The sequence below is a fragment of the Triturus cristatus genome, chromosome 8 (genome assembly GCF_964204655.1).
Source record: "Triturus cristatus chromosome 8, aTriCri1.1, whole genome shotgun sequence".
Classification (NCBI taxonomy): Eukaryota; Metazoa; Chordata; class Amphibia; order Caudata; family Salamandridae; genus Triturus; species Triturus cristatus.
The window spans coordinates 1,624,461,112-1,624,485,362 of NC_140591.1; the positions used below are offsets into that span (position 1 = coordinate 1,624,461,112).

General features: G+C 45.8%; 1 protein-coding gene across 1 annotated transcript in view; it reads left to right on the top strand.

The window, feature by feature from the left end:
• The window catches only part of LOC146808453 (transient receptor potential cation channel subfamily M member 2-like), a 2,757,229-nt gene that overhangs the window by 513,688 nt on the left and 2,219,290 nt on the right, over positions 1 to 24,251 (top strand). Inside the window, exon 9 of the mRNA XM_085623562.1 lies at positions 7,115 to 7,315. Coding sequence (XP_085479688.1) covers positions 7,115 to 7,315 — 201 coding nt within the window. The remainder of the gene's footprint in view (positions 1 to 7,114; positions 7,316 to 24,251) is intronic.

Sequence of the window (24,251 nt, forward strand, 5' to 3'; positions counted from 1 at the left end):
AAATATAAGAGGCAGAATCCGTGGTATTAGAGGTTTTAAAAGGTTTTATTCCTATACAAAGGAATACAATTCGAATTGCAGGCTTCTATTCCATCACCACGAAAGTTCAGGAAGGAAGGGCATACATTATTGACAGATAATCAGTTTTATAGGAAATGCATTACAGTGAAACAGATGCAAGAGGCGTAACAGCTGATAATACTGATAAAATGTGCATTCGTAACTAATAGAGGTGGACATATAGGCGTAACTTAGTAAACGTCATTATACATGATGTCACAAGTGGGTGGATCCATAAAAGAATCCTGCAATGTCAGCAGAAATATTTGGCAGAGATGCGCGCGCAGCCGCATGACGTGTGATTGACGTGCAACTAGAGGGTGAAGGGGACTTGACATTTAGCTCTACATGTGGAGACAGAAGTCTGGGGGGTCATGTCAACCTAATCCCAAATCATATCTAATATCCTATGTTTAAAGAACTGTGTTATCCAAAAGGAAAGGTCTCTAGGATAGAATCTATTCTATACTGACTGTTAGTGCGTGTACAAGCGTCTAAGTGTCTACATGAGATGCGAGGGGGTAGGAATATTCTATGGTAACGGGGCTATGAATTACTTGCATGAGGACAGCGAGGCCTGGCCTTTTGCACGGTAGCTGGAGGAATGTTTACCTAAACTACTAGACAGGAATGCATCGGATGAGGAGCGGAGCAGATAATCTTGAAGGTGAAATACAGTTTTTTGGCAGGCAACAGGCTGGATCAGGCACCGTTAGCCGCGCAGGGAGTAGGACAAAGTTCATGGATACAGATGCAGGCTCAGACTGGAGCTTTCAGAGGCAGAAGGCAGGAAAAGACTTGATGACAGAATTCTGGGCCTACTCGCCTGAATCCGTAAAATGTGGAAAGTGAACCACATAAAGTCGGTGGCCTTTCATACTTAGGAATGGAATATCTGACCCATTCATGGCGGATCTGAAAGAGGACATGTTGACGGTGGACGCACATATATTTGCGTCTTCAAAACTGGAACTGGAGGGAACATACATGTACTTATAGCATGCACATGGAGCCGTTGGGGTCTACGATAGGGGACATAACTGATCACAAAATTCATATTTCCTCACTTCCTGGTGCCCCCAACGCATAAACAGTGAAGTAGGAATTTGGGATGTACCTCTGAGTTCCTTTGTCTGATTCGAGCTATGTGTTGGGGCATTCCTTGGGGGTCTATATTATGATCTGGGGTGTATAGAATCCCTACTCCATTGAGTACTCTCCCATTTAGTGTTACATGGAGTTACACCATCCTTAATAGGAATATGTTCCTTCATATTTATTTATTTGTAAAGTTTTATAAAGCGTGAACATGACCTATACTGGTATCGGAGAGCTGTACAAAGGAGGGGAAGCGAAAGGAGGTAGAGGCATGAATACAACACCATAAAGGACCTTAACAAGCACAAATACAGAAACAAGAGCAACAACCCATCTTGTGGGACATGTAAAGTACCAGAAGAGCAACAAATTATATGGAGCACATGAAGAAACAAAATTGCAACGTTGAAAGAGGTATCAAAGAGTATCAACCAGAAATAAAAGTTAGTTATGGTGGCTTCAGGACTATTGCTGTACATGGTCACTCAACCATTTAACTTGTTTATTAAATGAGGCGGTAGAGGGGTTAGATCTCATCTCGGGAGGAAAAGCGTTCCATATTCTTGGTGCAACACCAAAGAAGGCACAATTGTAGGTTCTTTTCTTTTTATATTTGGGAGGGTTCAACAGGCGGGTGTTAGAGCTTCTTAGGGTCCGATTCAAACCAGATAGTTCAAGTTGTTTTGCCAGGTAAACAAGGGTGTTGTACTGAATAGCTTTGTGTGTCAGGCAGGCTGTCTTGAAACTAATCCTTGCTTCGATAGACAGCCAGTTGAGTTGAACTAGGTCTGGTGTGATGTGGTCATGTTTTCTAGAACCAGTGATGAGTCTGGCCACAGAGTTCAGAGTGGCTCTTAGAGGTGCCAATCTAGCTTTGGGTAACCCTGCTAGGGTCACCATTCCATACTCTAAGCATGAGATAATTAGGGATTGGACTGCAGACTGAATGTCCTCAGAAGGCAAGAAAGGCTTGATTTTCCTTAATGAGTTCAGCTGATGAGTGGCTCTCCTAGTAGTTGCACTGATGACAGGTATTTGTCCTGAGTTATGCCTAAAGATTTAGCAGAGTCAACAACATGTGAGTTGCTGTTGAGAGCTGTAAGTTGTTTGAGCCAGTTTTGAGTGGGTGCAGAATGATTGTGGGGGCAATCAGGAGGAATCCTGTCTTGAGAATATTTAGCAAAAGATGAGTTAACCATTGTTGAGTTTTTAGCAGCCCACAATCTAGAGTTTTGATGTCCTCTTGAGAAGAGATTTTCGAATACAATTGAGTGCCATTGGCATACATGTGGTATTGAATGTTAGAGCGGTTCAGAATTTCGGAGAGTGGTTCCATGAAAACCTTGAAAAGCGTGGGCGAGAGTGTGGAACCTTGAAGCACTCCAATTGAGACCGGGGTACTGGGAGTGGTTAACTTTGTTTCTTTGTGTTCTGTTTCGTAGGAACGAGGCAAATCAATTTAAGACAGGGCCCGATAGCCCCATCCTTTTTTGAAGAAGAACAAAGGTTTTCATGTTTGACTGTGGCAAACGCTGAGGACAGATCAAGAAAAATCAGTAGGCAGGGTACAATCAGGTCAAGAGATCTCAAGGCATCATCAACGATGTGTGATAGGGCCGTTTCAGTACTATGACCCGCTCTGAAACCTGACTGGTGTAGGTCAAGGAGCTGAAACTTCTCAATGTGGTTGCAGAGCTGTGTGTGAATGCATTTCTCAAGTAGTTTGGCCAAAGTCATGATATTAGTAATTGGACGGAATTTGTTAGGATCAGCTAAGTCTGCATTTGGCTTTTTTGGGATGGGGGTGACTTGTCCCATCTTGAGGCAATCAGGAATCCTACTCTGCACGAGAGATTCATGGATAAAAAAGGACCAGAGTGGAAGAATGGCCGATTTGAGTTATTTGAAAAACTTGGCAGGTAGCGGATCGTTGGAGGGTTTTAAAGAAGTCATAGATTTGGCAGCTCCACAAAATCTGGAAGTAAAAAGGAGTTCCATGATGCATTGTTTTTTGGAGGGTAATATGAGGAGTAGGGAATAGGGGCTCACGCTGGGGTTGGACAAAATGATGGTGAGGGAAAGGTCTGAAGCAGCAGATTTGGTGAAGCGTGTTGCAATTCAAGTTTAATTCTTCTTACCTTTTCAGTGAAGTTTGCTGAGAAGTCCTCCCCACTAGGGCAAGAGATCTTGGGTGTAGAGAGTTGGTTGAGTGGTTAGCTTGTTGTTTAATGATTTCAAATGTTTTTTGGGCCTATTTTTGGAATTGTCAAGCTGTCCCCTGAGGTGATCAGTCTTCGCACTAAGGATATGCTGTTATATGAACTTCTAGTCATCCTCAACTGTTTGAGGTTTGTAATGGAGGGTGAGTTTCTCCACAGTCTCTCTGTGAGCCTTAGTTTGCGACGTTCCTCATTAAGGGAGCCATTAACCCAGGGTTTGGATTGTTGGACCGGTATCCTTCTGAGTTACTTTGTGCAATTGTGTTGGAAATATTTGTCAAGGTGTGGATGTAATGATCCATAAGGTCATCCAGTTTAGTCATGTTAGGGGGTGAAGGAAGTAGATTATTACTAATGGATGTTAGATTATTAATGTTGATTTCTCTCAGATTTCGAGCCAGCTGTTTGGTTTTGTGCGGTTGACCTTGTCTGACCAGAACCTTTTTCAGGATGTGAAAAGAGATTTGGTAATTATCCAACCAGTCACAAGGTGATATGTTATCAAGTTGTATGGTGTTATCTTTAGCTATGATTAGATCAAGGGTGGATCCCTTGTGGTAGATCCATTGCAGGCCTGGGTGGAGGGTTAGGTTGGGTAGGAAAGCCTTGAAGGAGAACAATAACGGATCATTTGTGTCGTTCCAGTCTAAGTTAAAATCCCAGAGGAAGATATGGTTGAGGTGTTGGTCAGAGTTTACGACAATGGACTCCATGATTTGTTCGATGAAGAGCAGATTGTCACCTGGGGGATGATATATCGTGTGGAGCAAACAGACTAGCTTGCCATTGTTCCAGATTTCAATATCTAGGTGTTCACAGGAGGACATCATAGAAGTTTGTACCTTTCTCAATATGAGGATAGAATTATAGATGCAAGCAATGCCACCCCCAACTTTAACAGGTCTGTGAAGTCTAATTCGGGATGGACTAATATGTTCAGAATTGGAGAGGAGGTGTCAATGATTGGAGGCAGGCCGCCTGTCCTCCCTCCCGGGCCAATTTGGGCTTCTGGGACCCCATCCCCCGGCCTCAATTGTGGGTGCCCTGGTCCCAACCCAGGGCACCCAATACCAATGTTGGGGACTGCGGGGGAGCCTCAAGGCCACCGCAGTCCCTGCCGGCATTGCTTTGACACAGAGGGGGCTGCTAACATGCAGTTGTCAAAGCAATTGTGCTTGCTTTCAGCAAGCTGCATGCTCAAAGCAGAGTACAGTTCGCTATGGCTTGACAGGGATGATAAAGCTCCCACCAAGCCATAGCTATGTCCTGGAATATGGGCAGACCGGTTCATAGGAGGAGCCGGCCTGGGGGGGAAGGAGGGGGTGGGATGGTCCCCCCAGGGACATCTTTGGCTCCTTTGCTTCATTTAGCCCTGGGGTGGTGGTGGTTCCCAGGATCGGGATTCCGAAACTGACCCCTCCGTTATATTATTGACTGCGGGGAGTCCAGGCGGGCCCCCCGCATTACTATGTTAATTTCCCCGGGGAAGTGGCAAACGCTGGGGTTAGAGGGCCACCCATTGTATGAAAGCTAAAGCCCCTTGAAGGGGGCCACGTGACCCTCCCTCCAAATTATTTAATAAAAGAAGTGGGCTCCAGGGAAGAGGTGGTCCCCGGGGCATGTGGGGGTCCCTGAGGCACCCCCATACATTGTTAATATGTCCCTGGGGAGGCGGTGGTCCACGGGGCCAGAGGTCCAAGAGGCCCCCCCCCCTCATAATAATACATTGTCCCTGGGGAAGTGGTGGTCCCGGGGCACGGGGGTCCCACAGGGGTCCAAGAAGACCCCCGGTTCATTTTTTGGCATGTGGCCCCTTGGAGGCGGATGTCCAAAAGCCCCCCCCCCCATTAACTGTAAATAAGCCCCAGGGAGGTGGTGGTCCCCGGGGCATTACTAAGCTCCTGGAGGGGGGCCCGTGCGCCCCTCTCCTATATCATAAATATGCCCCGCGACCTGACCCGCCTGGGGGCCAATTATTAATGAAGCTCAGGAGCTCTGCTGATCCAATGTTACTCCCACCAAAAATGTAAAGAAATGCCTTTTTGGCCCTGTGGGGTACCAATGGGAGGCCCCCAAGGGTCAGAGTATTTCTGCACTCCTACCTTTTATTTATTTATTTTCTATTTTTTTTTTACACTTTTTTTTCAGGGACTTGACTCAAGCCGAGTCTCAAGGTGGCTGACAACACTTCCTGGTTTTAAGTGTTGGCAGCCAAGCAGATCTCAGCACGAGATCGGAAGGGGTCGCGGATCCTCCGCATCCCTATATATACAATTGGAAATTTCTTTAAATAACTCTGCAACTACTGAACGGATTTGCACCAGTTTACAAAAATGTCACTTTCTGAACCAAGAGCTACCTTTTTGCCAAACTTGTAATTCCGTTCAGCAGTTCGGGCTGTAGCCGTGTCTAAAGTACCTATGAGAATTAACATGGGGGAAAACACATTTTGACCCCCCCTCCCTGTTTTTCTCAACCTCCACTTGCTTATATATATATTCTATAGCAAAATCGAATTTATATTGTTTGTGTAAAGGCAGGAGGTGTGTTTTTGGGTACCTAATAGGGGTCAATTGTGCACAAATAAGTTACGTTTATCAATCTTTCATTAATATCAAAAGTTTCTTGTTCTAGTGAATTTAATCCACAAACTTTTGCATGATAATTAATATTTACTTCACCTGGGTTCTGGAGGTTTAGGTGTAATTTAAAATATTAAATCTTTGTAACTTTTTTGTGCAGAGCTACATACTACTAATTTGCAGTTTCTAAGCGCTGTAAATGACTGTTGTTACTCCATATATGGTATTCAGTTTACCAACCTTGGAAGGATGGAAGACTATGCCAGCCTAGCTAGTTGTTCAAACTTACGGTCCCCAGACATTTTTCAGATGCAAATATTCAGTTCCCTGAGCGATCCTATCAGCTTGAATAAAATCACAATGTGTGTAATGAACATGTTCAATTGCAGTGGTTCTTAAACTGTGCTCCAGGGACATCTAGGGGTCTACAGCACCTCCTCAGGGGGTCTGTGACTGCTTAGAAAATATTAATAGTAATGCTTCAGTGGGTGTCCCCCTATTCCTGTAATGAGTCAGTGGGGGTTCCTGGATTGTAGTAATGATTGAGTGGGGGCTGCAGAAGTCAAACTCATAGGAACCACTGTATTATTGCATGGCATATATGGGCACTTAGTAAAGTGTAAATTTATATGGGTATTCTAACATTAACAAACATTGTTCTTATACATAAATGTAACTGGATTTTTCACGGAACAAAAAAATAAATATGAATGAATACAAATAAATTGATAAGAAAAAAGATGTGTGAGTATATCTGGAAAAGATAACACAATAAAGACAAAAATGACTGGTCACCTTTAACCTAAAAAACATATAAACCAGTATTCTCATGTTGTGTGCACAATCATGAATATGATACCTCAAATAGACATTATACATTCTCACATAGACCAGGAAATATCATCATTTAATGTCAAAAACAACCATTGGTGTAAATGAACATAAACAGCGCAAGTACATTTTCCATTCAGTGGTATCTGTCCATTAATTCTTGAGCTGGCTTAAATACTGATAGATATCTGCTTATCAATATGGGTATATTGGTTGCTGTTCATAACTTCTAGAATGGATTTCTGACATAGCTAAAAGGCTCCGAATATCGTGTACTGAACAGCGATATATAAACTAGAGATTCTATCTCTTTCTGTGTTCCAGATAATATTTGACGCTATCAGAAACGGCATACCAACTGTGATTGTGGATGACTCAGGAGGCATTGCTGATGTTATTGCTGAAGTGTCCAATCTGAAAGCCTCAGAAATCACCGTTTCACTGATTGAGCAAAAACTGCGCCCTCTTCTCAAGGATTCCTTTACACCCAATATTGAAGGACGTATCGTTAAATGGACCAAGATGGTGAGTCAGCTCAAATGCTTTTCATTGTGAGTAGCAGAAACAGAAGGGCGAGAATGACACTATTCTCCAGTATTGAATCTTTCATGTATTCAAACTTCATGCGACTGCACTCAAACCAGGTCTGTCCCTCACCAATAGATTTCAGCAGTGCGTTTCAAGAGAAACCAGAATCATTAGCCCTCCCAGTGCATTCGAGCACAGCTTTGCAAAGTTGCAGTTCTTCTAATGGAGCAAAGCCTGATAACTGTTAATCTATTTCAAATGTTTCACTTTTCATAGCCCCAGGCACATGTGTTTCGCTCTTCATGAGATCTGTGGTGAAGCACAGCAGGTATTGAGCACCAAGCAGCGGGATTACTAAGAGATCTTCAGAGGCCACGCCCCCTTTCTCCACAAATCTGCAAACTCACCTCCTGGGGCACTACTGATTGGCGGATGAAGTCCACTTTAATCCAGAGGGACCTTGGAGGCCAAGAAGCCCTCTTGATACTTTCTGTAAGTCCTACACAGCTGGCTTCCAGGGAACTGGTCAGAGGCCCCGCCCCCTTTTCCCACAACTCTGCAAATGGTATTACTATTTAAACAAGCATTGGCAAAGCCTATAGGTCTCGCATTTGCCAGAATTAGAGCTTTTGGCGTTGTAAATGACAATGTCTTTTACCCATGTGTTTAGGTTTGGAGTGGATGTATGTGGTTTGGAGTGGAATTATGTGGGGTGGATTGGAACTGGTATTTTTGGAACTGTGTGGGGTAGAGTTATGTGGTGTTGAGTGGATTTGTGTAGTGGAATTATTTGGCATGGTGGATCAATAGGGGTGGGGGCTGTAAAGATTTATTTGACAACACAAACACTAGCTGCAGCAGCAACAAGGAGTTAGTGGAACAACAGAGGAGCTGGGTGGGATGTGGGCTGTCTGTGCCTAAAACTAAACATTGGCTTTGTAAATGACAATGTCTTTTAACCATGTATTATGGAATGGAGCGGATGTATGTGGTGTATAGTGGAGTTATGTGGGTTGGATTTAAATTGTGTGGCATGGAATACTGTGGTGTGCAGTGGATTTGTGTAGTGGAATTATGTGGCATGATGTGCAGTGGAATTATGTGCATAGTAATTATGCGGTATTGTGTGTAGAGTGTAATTATGTAGATTAGTATTTTGTGTTGTTGAGTGGTATGTAGTGAAGTTTAAATATGTAGTGGGCTTTTGAATTTTGTGTCATGATGTGGAATTCTGTGCTGTGTTTTGGATGTATGTGGTGTATATAGAGGTGAAATATGTGGTTTGTTGATGAATTAGGTGGCGTGGAATGGAAATGTGTGGAGTTGAATTGTGTGGCGTGGAACTGTGTATGCTGATTGGAATTATGTAAAAGACACACAATTGATGAACGTAATGCAGAACAAATCAAAACATTCACCCCCAGTCAAGAGATCTGGGATAAATCCATCATTCTTTTGCTCACCATGCCACCCCAGTTTAGACCTGGCCATATGCAAATCAGTCTTGACACTGTGACTCATGGGAACAGTCCAGCCCGAACTGTCGCGCCAGGTCCTCCATGGACCGAAACAAGCATCCTAGGACCGGTTTCGGGGTTTTACCCCTCTTCAGCCAGGATCGTTTGATTCTAGTGGCACAGGGAGCCCAGGACCCACGTCTGGGCATACCTGGCACACTTAGGGCGAGAAAGCAAAAGACACACGATTGATTATCGGAATGCAGAACAAATCAAAACATTCACCCCCAGTCAAGAGATCTGGGATAAATCCATCATTCTTTTGCTCACCATGCCACCCTAGTTTAGACCTGGCCATATGCAAATTAGTCTTGACCCTGTGCCTCATGGGAACAGTTCAGCCCGAAATGCCAAGCCAGGTCCTCCCTGGACCAGAAACAAGCCTCCTAGGACCGGTTTTGGGGTTTCACCCCTCTTCATCCAGGATAGCTTGATTCCAGTGGCACAGTGAGCCCAAGACCCACGTCTGGGCATACCTGGCGCCCTTAGGGCGAGAAAGCAAAAGACACACAATTGATTAACTGTACTGGGGTGAATGTATGACATTGTTCTGCATTCTGTCCATCAACTGTTGTTTTTGCATTTGTCACCCCGAGTGGGACGGCTATGCCCAGACGTGGGTCCCGTGCTCTCCATGCCACTGGAATCAAGCTATCCTGGCTGAAGAGGGGTGAAACCCCGAAACCGGTCCTAGGATGCTTGTTTCCATTCCAGGGAGGACCTGGCTTGGCAGTTCCGGCTGGACTGTTACCATGAGGCACGGGGTCAAGACTGATTTGCATATGGCTGGGTTCAAACTGGAATGGCATGGTGAGCAAAAAAACAATGGATTTAGGCCCAGATCTCTGTACTGGGGTGAATGTATGGCATTGTTCTGCATTCTGTCCATCAACTGTTGTTTTTGCATTTGTCACCCCGAGTGGGACGGGTATGCCCAGACGTGGGTCCTGTGCTCTGCATGCCACTGGAATCAAGCTATCCTGGCTGAAGAGCGGTGACACCCCGAAACCGCTTATCATTCTATCATGCTACTGTGAACCATACACCTTTTTACTTTACATCACAAAGCTCATTTAAGACACAAATGTATGTACGAAAATGTAGCTTGACTAAGTGTCTACTAAGAAACTGCAAAACTTTAAAAAGTGTGATTTCTAAGCTATCTTTCTGCATTTTATTTTTAAAATGCTAGACGTTCCCCAAGAGCCTATTGGATGAAAACATGGGCAAAAGCCAGTACCAGAAGGTTTAAAAATATACTGAAATGTGGAGAGAAATTTTGCCAGCGCAAATCATTCAGCTTCACCAAAGTTCCTTCAACAACTGCTTCGTAGCAACACAAAAGATTGGAGTGGGATAGTTTGGAGTGGGGTAGATTGGAATGGAGTGGAGTAGAGTGGAGTGGGATAGATTGAAGTGCAGTGGGATGGACTGGGGTAGATTGGAGTTGGTCGGATTGAGTTAGATTGGAGTGGGGTAGATTGGGCTGTAATGGGGTAGATTGCGGTGGGGTAGATTGATTGGCGTGGGTAGACGGGTGAAGTGGGGTGGAGTGGGGTGGGGTAGATTGGAGGGGGGTATATTGAGGAGTGGGATAGATTGAGGACATTGTTGTGTAGTGTGATAGTTTGGAGTGGAGTGGGGTAGATTGGAGATGGGTAGATTGGAGTGAAGCGGGGTACGTGGTGTGGAGGGGCGTAGCGTGTAGTGGCGTGTTGTGTCATGAAGTGAGTGGTGTAGATTGGAGTGGCGTGGAGTCGAGTGGCGTGGCGTGGCATAAATCAGAGTGTGTTAGAGTGGAATGGTGTAGAATGGAGTGGCGTGGGAAAGAGTGGACGGGTATAGAGTGGAGTGGTGTCGTGTGGAGGATGCATGGTGTGGCAGCTCACTGCTATTACATATTTGTTTCCACCACACTTCAGAATTACAAAAAAACGTTGCTTTATTTGCACTAATTCTGGTATATTCTGAGGCATCAGCACAGTTCATTTTATTTTGTTGTGTGCTAGAAAAAAACACATCCTTCACCCTCTGCTCTTACATGGGTACTCAGGAAGATTGTCACATAAATTCTCTCACTTTGAAGTCAGAGAAAGAATAATAAACACTACTTTCTCTGGAAGAAAGAGCCTGACATTTGACCTCCGTCTTTAAATGCACAATAAATGGGACAAGATAGGAACATGAATTTGAGGTCTGTTTACAGAAAGTGAGTTTGTGGACGAGTACTGCAAACAAGGTTTGGCCAACAGGAGGGACAAGCTCATGCTGGACAACCTAAAGCAAATAAAGCCAGCAAATAGAGTGCCAGAAAATTTGAGTTACAAACAATAAACACATTGGTAAGCTACAGGTGGAGTGCATTCCTAGGTCATCTTTCTGAATGTGCCCAAGATGTCTTTAGCAAACCAGACAGCTGTGCCATCAGGTAGGCTTCAACCTAAAAAGGGTCAATGCACCCTCAAGTGAAAAACTCACCAGGATGGATTTTCACGAATTGTGGTCCAGATTCACTTTACTCCACAAACGTATGTTTATGACTGAAAATGATTCCATTTATGTCGGCCTGGTATTCATAAACGAATACCTATTAAGAGTAAATGCTTTCACTACTGTGTAATTATATGCCACAACTATACACAATAACATAGTAGTAAACCCCACACTAGGTGTGGGAGTGGTCGGAAGAAGGCGTGGTTGGTCTAGAGAGGTTGTGATCGCCCACCAACTTGTGAGTTTGCGACAGTTCAAAATCTCCTCTAGAGCTCTTTGCCACTCTGGAAATGATTGGTAATATTTTCCTAAAAATGCTAAAGTAAGTCGCCTTTCACACTGGATAAGTAAGGGAATGCCTGCAAACTGTAGGTGCAGAGCAAGAGATTTTCGCCATTGGGAAAAATGTTTCCGATGAAGAAGAACAGGCTTCCTCTCCACGTGCAGAATGTTTCAGTACGTATAGCTCCAAACTGGGTAAATACCAACTCAGAAAAATGTGACCTAATATCCGCAATAGTATTGCTGACAACCTACGACTGGAGCAGCTTTCCTAGGGTATGACTGGGAATGTATGTTATTTCCCAAAGAAGTCTACACCTGTGTGCATTTACGAGTATTCCTTGTGAACCTCTAAGGATGGCACAATACGTGCTACAGCCCTTAGAGGCTTTCCTTGGTCACAGTGCCCTTGGTACCTATGGTACCTTTTACAAGGGACTTACATGTGGCCAGAGAGTTGCCAATTGGGTTTTGCAACAGTACAGTTACAGGAAAGAACATAGGCCCTGAGTATCTGGTTAGCAGGAACTCAGGACACAGTCAATCAAAATACATCAATATTGGGCAAAAAGTGGGGGGCAACCATGCAAAAAGGGGCACATTCCTACTCCCCCCACCCCCAAATGAAAGAGGATGCGACTATCCTTTCCCTAGAGCGTCTTCATTGTCTAAGTGGAAGAACCTGGAAAGTCCATCTGCATTGGCATGGGCAGTCCAAGGTCTATGTTCCACTGTAAAGTCCATTCCCTGTAGGGAGATGGACCACCTGTAAAGTTTAGGATTTTCACCTTTCATTTGCATTACCCATTTGAGAGGTCTGTGGTCAGTTTGAACTATGAAGTGAGTACCAAACAATTATGGTCTCCACTTCTTCAGAGACAAAACCAGAGCAAAGGCCTTCTTCTCAATGACATTCCAACGCTGCTCCCTGGGAAGTAACCTCCGGCTTATAAAGGCAACATGCTGGTCTTGGCCCTAATCATTGGTCTGGGATAGCACCGCTCCTATCCGTAGCTCAGAAGCATCAGTCTGCACAATGAACTGCTTGGTGTAGTCTGAAGTAGTCTGGAGCTCTGAGAATTGGTGCTGAGCACAATGCCTCTTTTAGGGTGTCAGAAGCCTTTTGACAGCTAACTGTCCAGCTTACCTTTTGGGGCATCTTCTTAGAGGTGAGTTCTGTGAGGGGTGTCACAATCGATCCATACCCTTTCACAAACCTCCTATACTACCCAGTCAAACCAAGGAATGCCCTGACTTGGGTCTGGGTTGTTGGAGCTTCCCAGTCCAGGATGGCCTGTATCTTGGATTGTAAAGATTGCACTTGACCTCCACCAACCAGGTGACCCAAGTACACAACTGTTCCCTGCCCTATCTGGCATTTGGATGCTTGATAGTAAGGCCTGCAGTTTGCAGGGCTTTTAAAACCTTCGTCAGGTGGGTCAGGTGAGGTAGAGATAAAGACAGCAATGTGATCAAGATATGCTGCACCAAAGGCCTCCAATCCAGGAAGGACTTGGTTCACCAACCTTTGGAAGGTGGCAGGGGCATTCTTTAAACCAAAGGGCATAACAGTAAACTGATAATGCCCATCAGTTGTGGAGAATGCTGGTTTTTTTTGGGCTCCTGGGGCCATGCCAATCTGCCAGTACTCTGCAGGTAGGTCAAAGGTACTAAGACATGTGGCTGCACCCATTGTTTCTATCAACTCATCAGCTCTTGGTATGGGATGAGGATCAGTCTTGCTGACAGAGTTGAGTCCTCTATAGTATTCACAGAACCTAATTTCTACCCTGTAGATGAGGTTTGGGGACTAGGACCACTGGGCTGGCCCAGGGGCTCTCAGAGGGCTTAATCACCCCTCACTCCGGCATCTTGCTGACCTCAGCTTTGAAGCTCTTCTTAACTTGATCAGACTGTCGATAGATTTTATTTTTGACAGGTTCACTGTCCCCGGTTTCCACTTTATGGGTACAACGGTTTGTCTGCAAATTTCAAAAACACAAGCTCACTGCATGTAATTGATAATAAATATGCTTTTCGTCTAGGATAAAAGGAGGGACAATTGCAAATTCCTGTCCCCAAAGACCAAAGGACGGTGTGCATGGGAGGGGGAGAACAGCAAAGAACACTAAATAGCTGGTGCAAATTAGGCAAAGATAATAGGGTATTTATTCCAACTTTATTTGACCCTTTTTCCAAATAGCAAAATATAAACTATACAGTAAAAAAACATTTCATAAATACTCTAATAACCCCTTCAATGCTGCGCAAATTCCGCCGCTGTGCTGACGGTTTCTTGCGCGGGCGTGGTCATGACGGAACGGTTCCGTCATGAGCACAGCTCAACCGTGGCTCATGACGGAACCGTTCCGTCATGAGCACCGAAGGGGATAAACACAGAAACATAATAACAGAATTAATGATACCCAGGCACAACAATGACACTATAAACCCACACATACCCACAGCAAAACCACACTCGGTCACTCACACCCACTCATTGCTCAATGGCGGTCCACTACATCAAAAACGATAATCCCCTGGGATAAATCATAAACACTGTTTCACATACATTTGAGCATAGAGATTTTTATAAATCTTGCTTCTCGTTTAGTAGTCACACTATAAACTTGGTTTGTCTAACCAGTGGTCAAGGATAAGAGCTTAGCATACGGTTGTAAGACTTGCCTACATTCAGCCTGCTGTTGGCAGTGAGGGTGTCAACTGCCCCATCTTTGGGGCTGTAAGAGAGGAGGTCAGGCAGAGGTTCACTCTGTCTCCTGATCCTCATCAGTAACCATTGGCATGGTTATGTCAGCCCTGTAATTGAAAAGCTTTAAGCCGTTCACATGGATCACCCTTTTGGGGGTCCTGCTTGTGCCCAGGTCTACCAGCTAGGGAACCTCACTTTTCTAAGATGGGGTAAGAGCCACTCCATTTGCCCTGGGTGGCCCTTGGTGCCACAGGCTCCAAAACCCACACTTTTTGCCCTGGTCAAAACTCCACCAGTGTATATTTTCGGTCATACTAGTGCTTCTGGCGCTCCTGGCTGGCCTCCAGATTTTTGGAAGCTTTTTCCGTGTACTTTGCCACTTTGGGCCTTAGGCCTAGTACATAGTCCACAATATCCTATTTGGGTTCTTGGAGAGGCTTCTCTCAACCCTCTTTAACAAGACAGAGTGGTCCCCTAACAGGATGGCCAAACAGACGTTCAAAGGGGGAAAACCCTTCTGAGGCACCTCCCTGTAGGCGAAAAGCAAGCATGGCAGAAGGACATCCCATCTCCTTTTGAGTTTTTCAGGGACCCCCATGATCATGCCCTTCAATGTCTTGTTGAACCTTTCAACAAGATTATTGGTTTGTGGGTGATGGGGTGTAGTAAACTTGTACTGCACTCCACACTCGTTCCACACGTGTTTGAGGTATGCAGACATGAAGTTTGACCCTCTGTCTGAATCCCCCTCTTTAGGAAACCCTACCCTGGTGAAGACACCAATGAGGACCTTGGCTACTGCAGGAGCTGTAGTAGTCCTAAGGGGAATTGCTTCAGGATACCTGGTGGCCAGTATAAATGTGTTTCCTGAGCCTGTGGGAGGTTCAAGTGGACCCACTATTTCCATACCTACCCTCTCAAAGGGAACCCCAACCGCTGGTAGTGGAATTAAGGGGGGCTTTGGGTGTCCACCTGTTTTGCCGCTGGCTTGGCAGGTGACACAGGAGCTGACAAACTCCTTTACTTTCTGGGACATCTGGAATCAGTAAAAGTGAGTAAAATCTTTCTGTACATTTGAGGCACTTCCACTCTCCTAGTGGCACCAGGGTTTCGGTCTCTGGCCTCAGTATACAGGAGTCCCTCCTCCCATTAGGCTCTGTGGGTGCCACTGACATCTTCCTTTTCCTGTGCAGCAGCTTGCTGCTTCAGGCTTTTTAACAGTTGGACAGGTCTGCTGTCCAGTGCACAGTCATTCCCTAGTGGGTCCTCCTGGGCCTAAGAGCTCAACCTGGTAAGGGTCAAGTTCCATGGGCTCAGTTCCCTCTGGGGATTTCAAGTCCTCTCCCTGAGGAGAGGGGTCCTGAGTGTTTGGCTGTTCAGAACCTGGTTTCCCAGTCCTCTTACCTTTCCTCTTGGAGGGTTGGGCCTTTCTTTCAGGCTTCAACACTTCTTTTTTACCCTGTTTTCTGCTCTGTGCTCTAGTCTTGTCACACACAATCTCAGGGATGTTCAGCATTGCTGCATGGGTTTTCAATTCTACCTCAGCCCAGGCCAAGGTCTCCAGGTCGTTTCCAAGCAGACAGGCAGCTGGAAATTTTGGAGGGACCAATACCTGCTTCAGGACAGTAACCTCTTGGTGCCACCATTGATGGGGGCTAAGCCCAACTCTGCTCTTTCTTTTTGTAGAGCCAGGAGTCTGGTCTCTAATCTCTTGGTCAACCTCACTAAGAGGTTGGTCTCCTCATTAAGGCTGCCCTCAATGGACTCAGAAGCACCTGACCCACCTGTGTGGGGTCTTGGTGCTGTGAGTTGTATTCTTGAAGTTAGAGGTACAGGGGCACTGTTCTCCCTAGGAAGTAAGGGGAGGTTGGAAGTTATCCTCATACCCTCCTTCCTCTTCCCCATCTGAGAGGTCTTCACCTTGCTCAGAGGGGTGGTTCTACCCTGCCAACAGCTCATGAAGCTTTAGTTTGGAGGGATGGGACACCATGGTAACGTTTTTAAGTTTACATTGAGATCTTAACTCCCTACATTCTAAGTGGAGATAAGGGGTGAGGGCAAGCTCTTCAACCATGTTCTCTATGTCATTAGTTATATTTTCACTAATAGCTGGGTTCTTGTTAAGTGACATTCTATATAAAGATTCCAACCCTCTTACCCCTAACTATAGCGAGTTTTTATTTTTCTAAAATTCTAAAGGGACTTAACCAAGTCCCCAACAAGACTTTAACTAATTTGGAAAAATGTGTCAATTCAAAAATTCAGAATTCTAAAGACAATTTAGGAGTTCTGTCGTGTGATCAGGTGTTGACCAAGTCGGTCCAACAAATGCAGAGTTGTAGACCCCACCGCTGATCCACCAATGTAGGAAGCTAACTGTATATACTATACCAAAGTAAGGTATTGTGTGCACAGAGTCCAGTGGAACCCCAAAGGTAGGCAGAGGTCAAAGTAGATAATACCTTACTCTCTATTTGTGGTAGTGGGGGCTAGCAGTAAGGCTTTATCAGAGGGTAGTGTTAAGCATTTATTGTATTCACCCAGGCAAGAAATGATGTCACACACTCAAAGACTATACTCAGAACAATTTGTTATTTAGTTGTATTGTATTTACTAGAACCAAGCCTTCGTAAGAATTATGCAGTTATTTAACGATTTCAGCGTCCCCGTACTCCTTTATGCGGACGACGCTGTAATTCTGTCTAGGACCCCTATTGGCCTACAGCGATTGATGGACAGGTTCTTGCTGTTCATTAACGATAGAAAACTGTTGATCAACAAGACTAAAACCTTCATTATGGAGTGTGGGGTGGTATGTAAAAAACCTCATGCTTACTTTTTGGAAGGTCACAAGGTGTCAACAGTGGAATCTTTTCCTCCTGCCGCCTCGGCTTCCGATCCAAATATCTCTGTCCGGCTTTAAATACCTGGGGATACACATCTCGTTGGACCCGGTAGCTCGCTATGAGCACAATCTCCTGCTTCCACTTCGACGTTTGAGGGAAGACACGGCTCGGTGGTGTAGGCTGCCCCTGTCCCCTCTGGGTCGGGCCGCATTGTTTAAAATGATGTCCCTTCCCAGGTTCCTCTATGCACTTCAGAACTCCTTCGACATCATTCCAGTGGCCTACTTTCGGGAAGTAGAGAGCCTGCAGAGGAGACTGGTGTGGGACGGACGGGCGCGTATCGCCCTGGCCAAACTCACTCTCCCCTGGTACGACGGGGGCATCGCGCTTCCCGACATTCGCAGGTATTATTGGGCCTCTCAGCTATCAGCCATTAACCATGCCACGTATGCGCCTGGCTTGAACCCGGCGTATGAGATGGATAAATTCCTGCTTCCCGGCGGTAACTATAACAGGGCGCTTTACTCCCGCTCGGCTGGACGGACCCTAACGGGCCCCACTAAGATCGCGGTACGGATTTGGAAGGCGGCCAATGTAGCCATGGGCTGGAGTGAGCGACTAACATGCGCTACTCCTTTATTTGCCTCCGACCGACTGGGAAGCCTCTGGACAACGAAGGGGTTTGACCGTTGGGACACGATTGGCATCAGTAGAGTGGGAGACTTATGGATGAAGGGCGCGGTTAAGACCTTCGCGGCGCTCCAGAGCGAATTCGAACTCACGGAAAAGGAGTTCTTCCGATACGCCCAGGTTCGGCATGCCCTGCTCTCTGTCTTTGGGGAGGGGACCAAGATCCCGGCCTCTTCGCCCCTCGAGGACCGCATACTTGATGGTCATGTTCCCGACAGTACTATCTCCTTAATCTATAAAAAACTCATTAATAATCGGGCTGATCTACTGGTGCGCCTTCGGGAGACGTGGACGGGGGACGGGGTGGAATTAGACGACGAGGACTGGCAGTCCGCACTATCGTCCCCCAAGGAAGTTGCCATTCCAGCCCGTCTCCGCCTGGTCCAGTTAAAGATTCTCCACCGGGTGTATGTGACGGGCCCCCGTCTGGTCTCGATGGGATTCTCGGAAGATGGGCTCTGCAAGCGGGGGTGTGGGCTCAGTGCCACCTTTCTCCATATCCTTTGGGAGTGCCGGGAGGTGGCGGAATACTGGCGTCGGGTTCATGGGGTCATGGGACAAGTCACCGGGGTGGCGCTGCTGCCGGAGGTGCGTCGCTGTGTCTTGAATGTGTGGGAGCCCAATGATTATAACGCGGCGCAGACTCGGTGGGCGGCCCTGGGCTACATGATTGCTAAGAGGGATATAGCGCAGCTTTGGGGCTCCCAGCGGCCGCCCACCGTGTCAGTATGGAAGGAAAACATGGACTGGTGTATGTTCAGGGAGAAGACTGTATATGTGGCCCGCGGTAAACCCGGGGCATGGGGTCGAATTTGGGGGCAATGGAACGTGTATCGTGGGGGTATCTGTACGCCCCCCCTAGTGGACACCGATATTGCCTTGTCCCCCTGACCCTTGATGGTTCCTTGCAACTGATTGTAATAATCGAATATAGATGTTCCTTTCCCGTTACCCCCCCCCCGAGCTTTCAGTACTCCCTCCTGTTGATAGCTAATTGAAGGTTTGGAGTTAAAGTCCCCCGGATGTAGCCTGACCCACGCTTTTTGCCCGTATGCCTCGCCTTTTGTTTTTCGTTGTTATTTATGTTAAATGTATGTCTCCTGCTTCTCTCGAGCTATCCTGAGCCAGCTACGGGGCTGGGCCCCAGGTGTCGCCTACTGCTTAACTAATGTACGATCCTTTCTGAATCTAGCGGCCGGCCCTGGTGGTTGTAGGCCCATGCTTGTAACTGATTTATTGTTTCAATAAAATTTTTGAAAAAAAAATAAAAAAAAAAAACAGTGGAATCTTTTAATTACCTCGGCATCACCTTTTCTAAATCAGGCAGCTGGACTAGTGAGATTAATAATGTCCAGGCTAGGATGGCGAATAGCTCGCATGGGGTGTTCAAATTCGCTACAAACATTGGAGATAAACGGATCAAAGATATGTTGATGATCTTTCAAATGAGATGTTTGTCCGTGGCCCTTTATGGAGCTGGAGTGTGGGGGCATACCAAGACAGGGAACCTGCAAGTAGAGGAAAACCTCTTTCTAAAATGGTTGTTGTGTCTACCTAAATCTGCCACAAATGATTTGGTTCATAGAGAACTAGGTATCTCCCACCTCTCAGATTTATTGGCATTAAGGCCCTTAATGTTGTGGCGTTCTGTATGGTTAAAAGAAGAGACCTCCCTAAGCAGAGCAATTATCGGAGATTGTCTCTCCATTGATGGCCATATGAAAATTCCTTGGATTAAATATGTCATTAATTGTTACTTCGAGATTTATGGTATTAGTCTTAAAAACGACTGTAACGCCTCCTCCAGTCTGTCTAAAAAAGAGATGAAATTAGTTTTTACGAATTTTAAACAAGAGCAAAGGGAAAGAACTAGAAGTAATTTAAGTACATGTGTATTTTACAGTAGTTTCTGCAAAGATGAGGGTTTTCAGTTATACCTGAGTCTAGTCACTCGACCCTCCCACAGGTACGTTATCACCAGATTAAGGTTTGGGATAGTTCACCATCTGGTGGTTTACCCATATATTAAAAAACACCCGGTAGGCCCATGCCCATGCGATAACGTATCAGCACAAAGCACCATGCACTTTCTTTTGTCATGTAACTTGTATGATAATTACCGTCGAGCCTATCTTAAACCCATCTTTTTAAAATATGGAGTAAGGAACAGGAAAGACGCCATGAAGCTGCTTTTTAAACCATATCCCGATGTATGCTTTTTTACTGCAACCTTCCTCCTATTAGCTATCAAAGTAAGGCCTGGTATGCTTTTTTAATTATTTATATTCTTAATCATGTAACCTGTCTACATTTTAACTATGTATTGTCTGATGTATTTGATGTGTATTTTGTCTTGCTTTTATGGACTTGTTTTAAGCTCCGAATAAAGCCTTCTGAACTGAACTGAATTATGCAGTGAAATATAATTTTAATGCAGTTGAATGCAATTGGATTGGTTACAGGTAAGCCAGTTGTTTGTAAAACAATTGGAATTACTTTTCAGTTACTTTTCAGATTACTTCTGAAGGTACTTTTCAGATTACTTTTTAAGTAACTTTTTCTACTCTGTGTGATACGCCTAGATGTCACACTGGGACATTTACTAGAGAAAAGGTACGTAAATCAGTTTTTGTACTTTTGCAGTTTCTTATGGTTTCATACAAATCAACTCCACACAATTTTCACAAAAAAGCAGTCAATGCAGTCCTATGGGAGAAAACAAATTAATTGACTTAAGTTCTTAGGTTTGGGAGTTGGTTTTCTAGGGTTAGAAACAGGGTTCCCCTAGGGTCAAGGATGCACTAACAGAGCACCCTCAGCGGCTCTAGGGCGGTCGGGTGCAGAGTGCTGAGGCCCAATGTTTTCTAATGGGAGATAGGTGGCCTTGGGTTGGTGACTGCCCACGAGCAGGCAACAAGGTTTATGGGATGAAACCTCCTGGACTTAAGCTCAGGGCAAAGGTGGATCTGGTTTAGCACACAAGGTGCACCCCCAGCGGCACAGGGGTGGCACAGGGGCGGCAGGGTGCTGTTTGGCAGCGGGTGCCCTGTTGTTTTCAATGGGGATTCTCCAGTTACAACAAACACTGCAGACTCGGGGACAAAGATCTTCTGGTGGCGACCACCGGTTGGAGAGGTAAGTTTGGCACCGCTGGTTAGGCCACCCAAGGCCTTGTAACGTCAGGCGCAGGGATGTCTTTTGGCGTCTGGTTTCTCTTACCGGCTGTGGTCGCGGTTGGGGGGATCCTCCAAAAAGGGGCTGCAGGCATTGGTTGGAGGTCTGAGGTAGGCCAGGGATCACCAGATTCCAGGTCAGGATTGCCGGAGAGACCTTGTGGTGTTCGACCACTCAAACGCAGGCCGTGGACGTCGGGTGCAGAGTGGTGCAGACTCGCGGATTTGTCCGGAGCCAGAGTCTGTGGGTGAGCAAATCTGGTGTTCACGGGAGACAAAGTCTTGGTTTGGGAAGGCAGGGCAGGTCCTCCGGGTTCTTGGGGGCTGCTGACTGCAGAACACGCTGGGAATTTGCTGGAGTAGGTTTGAGGTGGGGACAGGCCGGTAGGGCTGGGGCCAAGTCAGTTGGTGTCATCTTCTTCTTCTTCAGCACAGCTCTTCGGTCCTTATTCTTCTTGTTTCTTCATCTCTGAGGAGGCAAGTTTCAGGGTTGCCTCTAAATACTAAATTCAGGGGTGTTACAGATAGGTACAGATCGGGACCAATGGGTCCCTTCCTTGGGGTGGGTACACCCCCTATTATGCCACCCTCCCATGGGAGGGGGGGGCATAAGCCTCACTCTGGTTGGCTGGGTCCCCCCATCTGCAAGATTGCAGTGACTGAAAGTTGTGCTTCACCTCGCCTCCCCCACCTAAGGGGTGGGGTTGGCAAAGGTGAGCATACTTCTCCTCCTAACTTGGTTTTTCCAGCCGAGTCTCCCAGCCAAAGTGGGGGCCTGGACCGGTGGGGTCCAGTTGCTGGGAGCAGCAAATGGCTGGGGTAGCTCGCAAAGGTGGCAAGCCTTTGAAGCTTCCCCTTCATGGACCCAGCCCATCCTGGGAGAGGAGGCACCCATTTTCTAATTTCTTCACGAATCATAACCTTTTCCTCCTAAGCTGTGGGAGAGGCAGAGAATATGTTCCTGGAGTATGTGGGCAGAGTTTACAAGCCCTGTTTTGTGGTGCCCCCGAGAGATGGTTCCTGATTTCTCACATTTCAGAACTTGTAACGCTGCAATTAAAGATGTGGTATATGTGTGTGAGAGCATGATTCTTTTAGCATAGTAGGCGGGAACATCTCGGCTCGCATGCTCCTTGTGCAGGGTACAACACGAGCAGACAATTAACTAATGTCCTGAATAACGGCAAAACTAATTACAACGATTACAACTAATGAACAAAGCAGAAGGATAAGTATTAATACCACCTGGAATAGCGGAAAACCAAACAAAACACAGCAACTTCAGACGCAAAGGGGCACTAAACAAAGCACTGCAGGCCAGCGCACCAAGGGACTCTGTGACTGTGCAGTGTATTAAAAGTGCACCCCCGGTAATAGCTGCTAAATTATTATGTCATTATGTTTTTATTTAATGGGACGGCTTTCAGTAGTTTTGTTGTCTGTGGTTGGTGCGGGGGAGTTCATGAAAAGGGCTGCCTCTGAATCAAATCGTCAGAACTAATTAAGCACCCCAGTTCATAAGCGATGTTATTATAGATAATGTCAACCGTCTCAGTATGAACGCTCTTCTCATATTTTCCGACTTTGCAGTATTACTCTACATTCCTAACCTCGTCTACATTGCTTATACCTGTCCCAATTAGCCAATTAGGGATGCTGTAACGAAGAGTGATGCTGTAGCTCACAAATGGTAAGCATGGGAGGGCTCCAAGCCCTTTCCTGTATACCACATTGTTTTGCAAGTGAGATGCATGTGCTATTGCAGGCACTCACAGGCTCAACCCTAAAAACCATAGCAATCCACTGAAAAACAAATGTTACCGGGACGTTATAGTTAGCAAATAGAATTAAAAAAACCTTAGAAATTCACTGAAAAAAACAAATTGTTTCTGGGCTTGTTATAGTTAGGGTCAGATTTCACTCGTACGAAACCAGTGAAATTCGGCAGTTACAGTTACCTGAGCTAACTATAGCTTACGCCCCCGCAATGCACTGCTTATGACCTCACATATGAAGTCACTTTAAAAAAGATATATTTTCTTTAAAGGGAGGGGAGCCGAGAGGTTCCCCTCCCGGGCCATTTTCAGCCCCGGGAAACACAATCCCCGGGGGACCCCCTTAATTATTGTTTTTGTTTCCCGGGGAGGTGGTGATCCCCGGGGCAGAGGGGGGCCCTCTGGTAGAGCCACCCGCATGCCTTTGCTTAAGTCCCCCTGGAAGGTGGCTTTCCCTTGGACAGAGGTGGGCCGAGTGGTCTCCCTATATTTTTATTGTTTGCAGCCCCGTTCCTTCATGCATGCGGGATTTGGGACTGGGAGCCTGCGTGTCTTTTAAAAAAAATGTTTGCCTCGAATTAGTCCATCCATGGCTGATGAACCTCCACCATATCTGGGGGGGACAGGGTGTTTATACCCTACCGCCTTTTCTTTATTTTTTACTTTGTTTTTGGGACTCGGTTTCAAGCTGCTTGGCTTCAAGATGGCTGCCAACACTTCCTTGTTGAAGTTTTGGCAGGCAAGCAAATTTTAGTAGGATGTGTATATATATATATATATATATATATATATATATATATATATATATTACTGATTACTACAAAAGAAGGAGGCAGTCATAGAGCACTATGGGAAATGTAGTCCCGGTACTTTGATAAAGAGTCTGATAATATTTGTAACGAAGGAAAAATTTGATTGGCACCACTATGGGGGTTAAACTTTGAACCTGACGTGAAAAAACAGTACTACCTTGGTTACATTAGAAGAATTGTGGAAAAGATTGCACAAATTATGAATATTGGGACTTCCTCTTTAAAAGTTTTAAGTGGACAGCTGTCCGTTTTCAATGTCTATAAAGCTACGTTTTTTTTATAAGCTAAACGAACCCATCGACATTAATGAGTGGCATATGATTAAGACTCGTGGAGTCGAAACGCGTAATGCCTGGCTTATTATGGAATAAAGCAACTTTAATAACCAGCGCTGTTGGTGTGGCCTGTATTACGCTGCTGGAAGAAGCGTGCATTTCGTGTGTAATACGAGAGGTGTCTGACACACCTGTAACGGGCCCCGACCCGAGAGGAAGTGGCGCTCCTTCTGTCAGGATTTTTGTTTGTGAGCTAACGCTGTTTAGGAGTGCCCTCCGGCTGTGACATTGAACAGGACCGAGGTTTCGATGGAAGGGCCACGTAAAGAGGCCCGCCTCAACTGAAAGAATGAACTT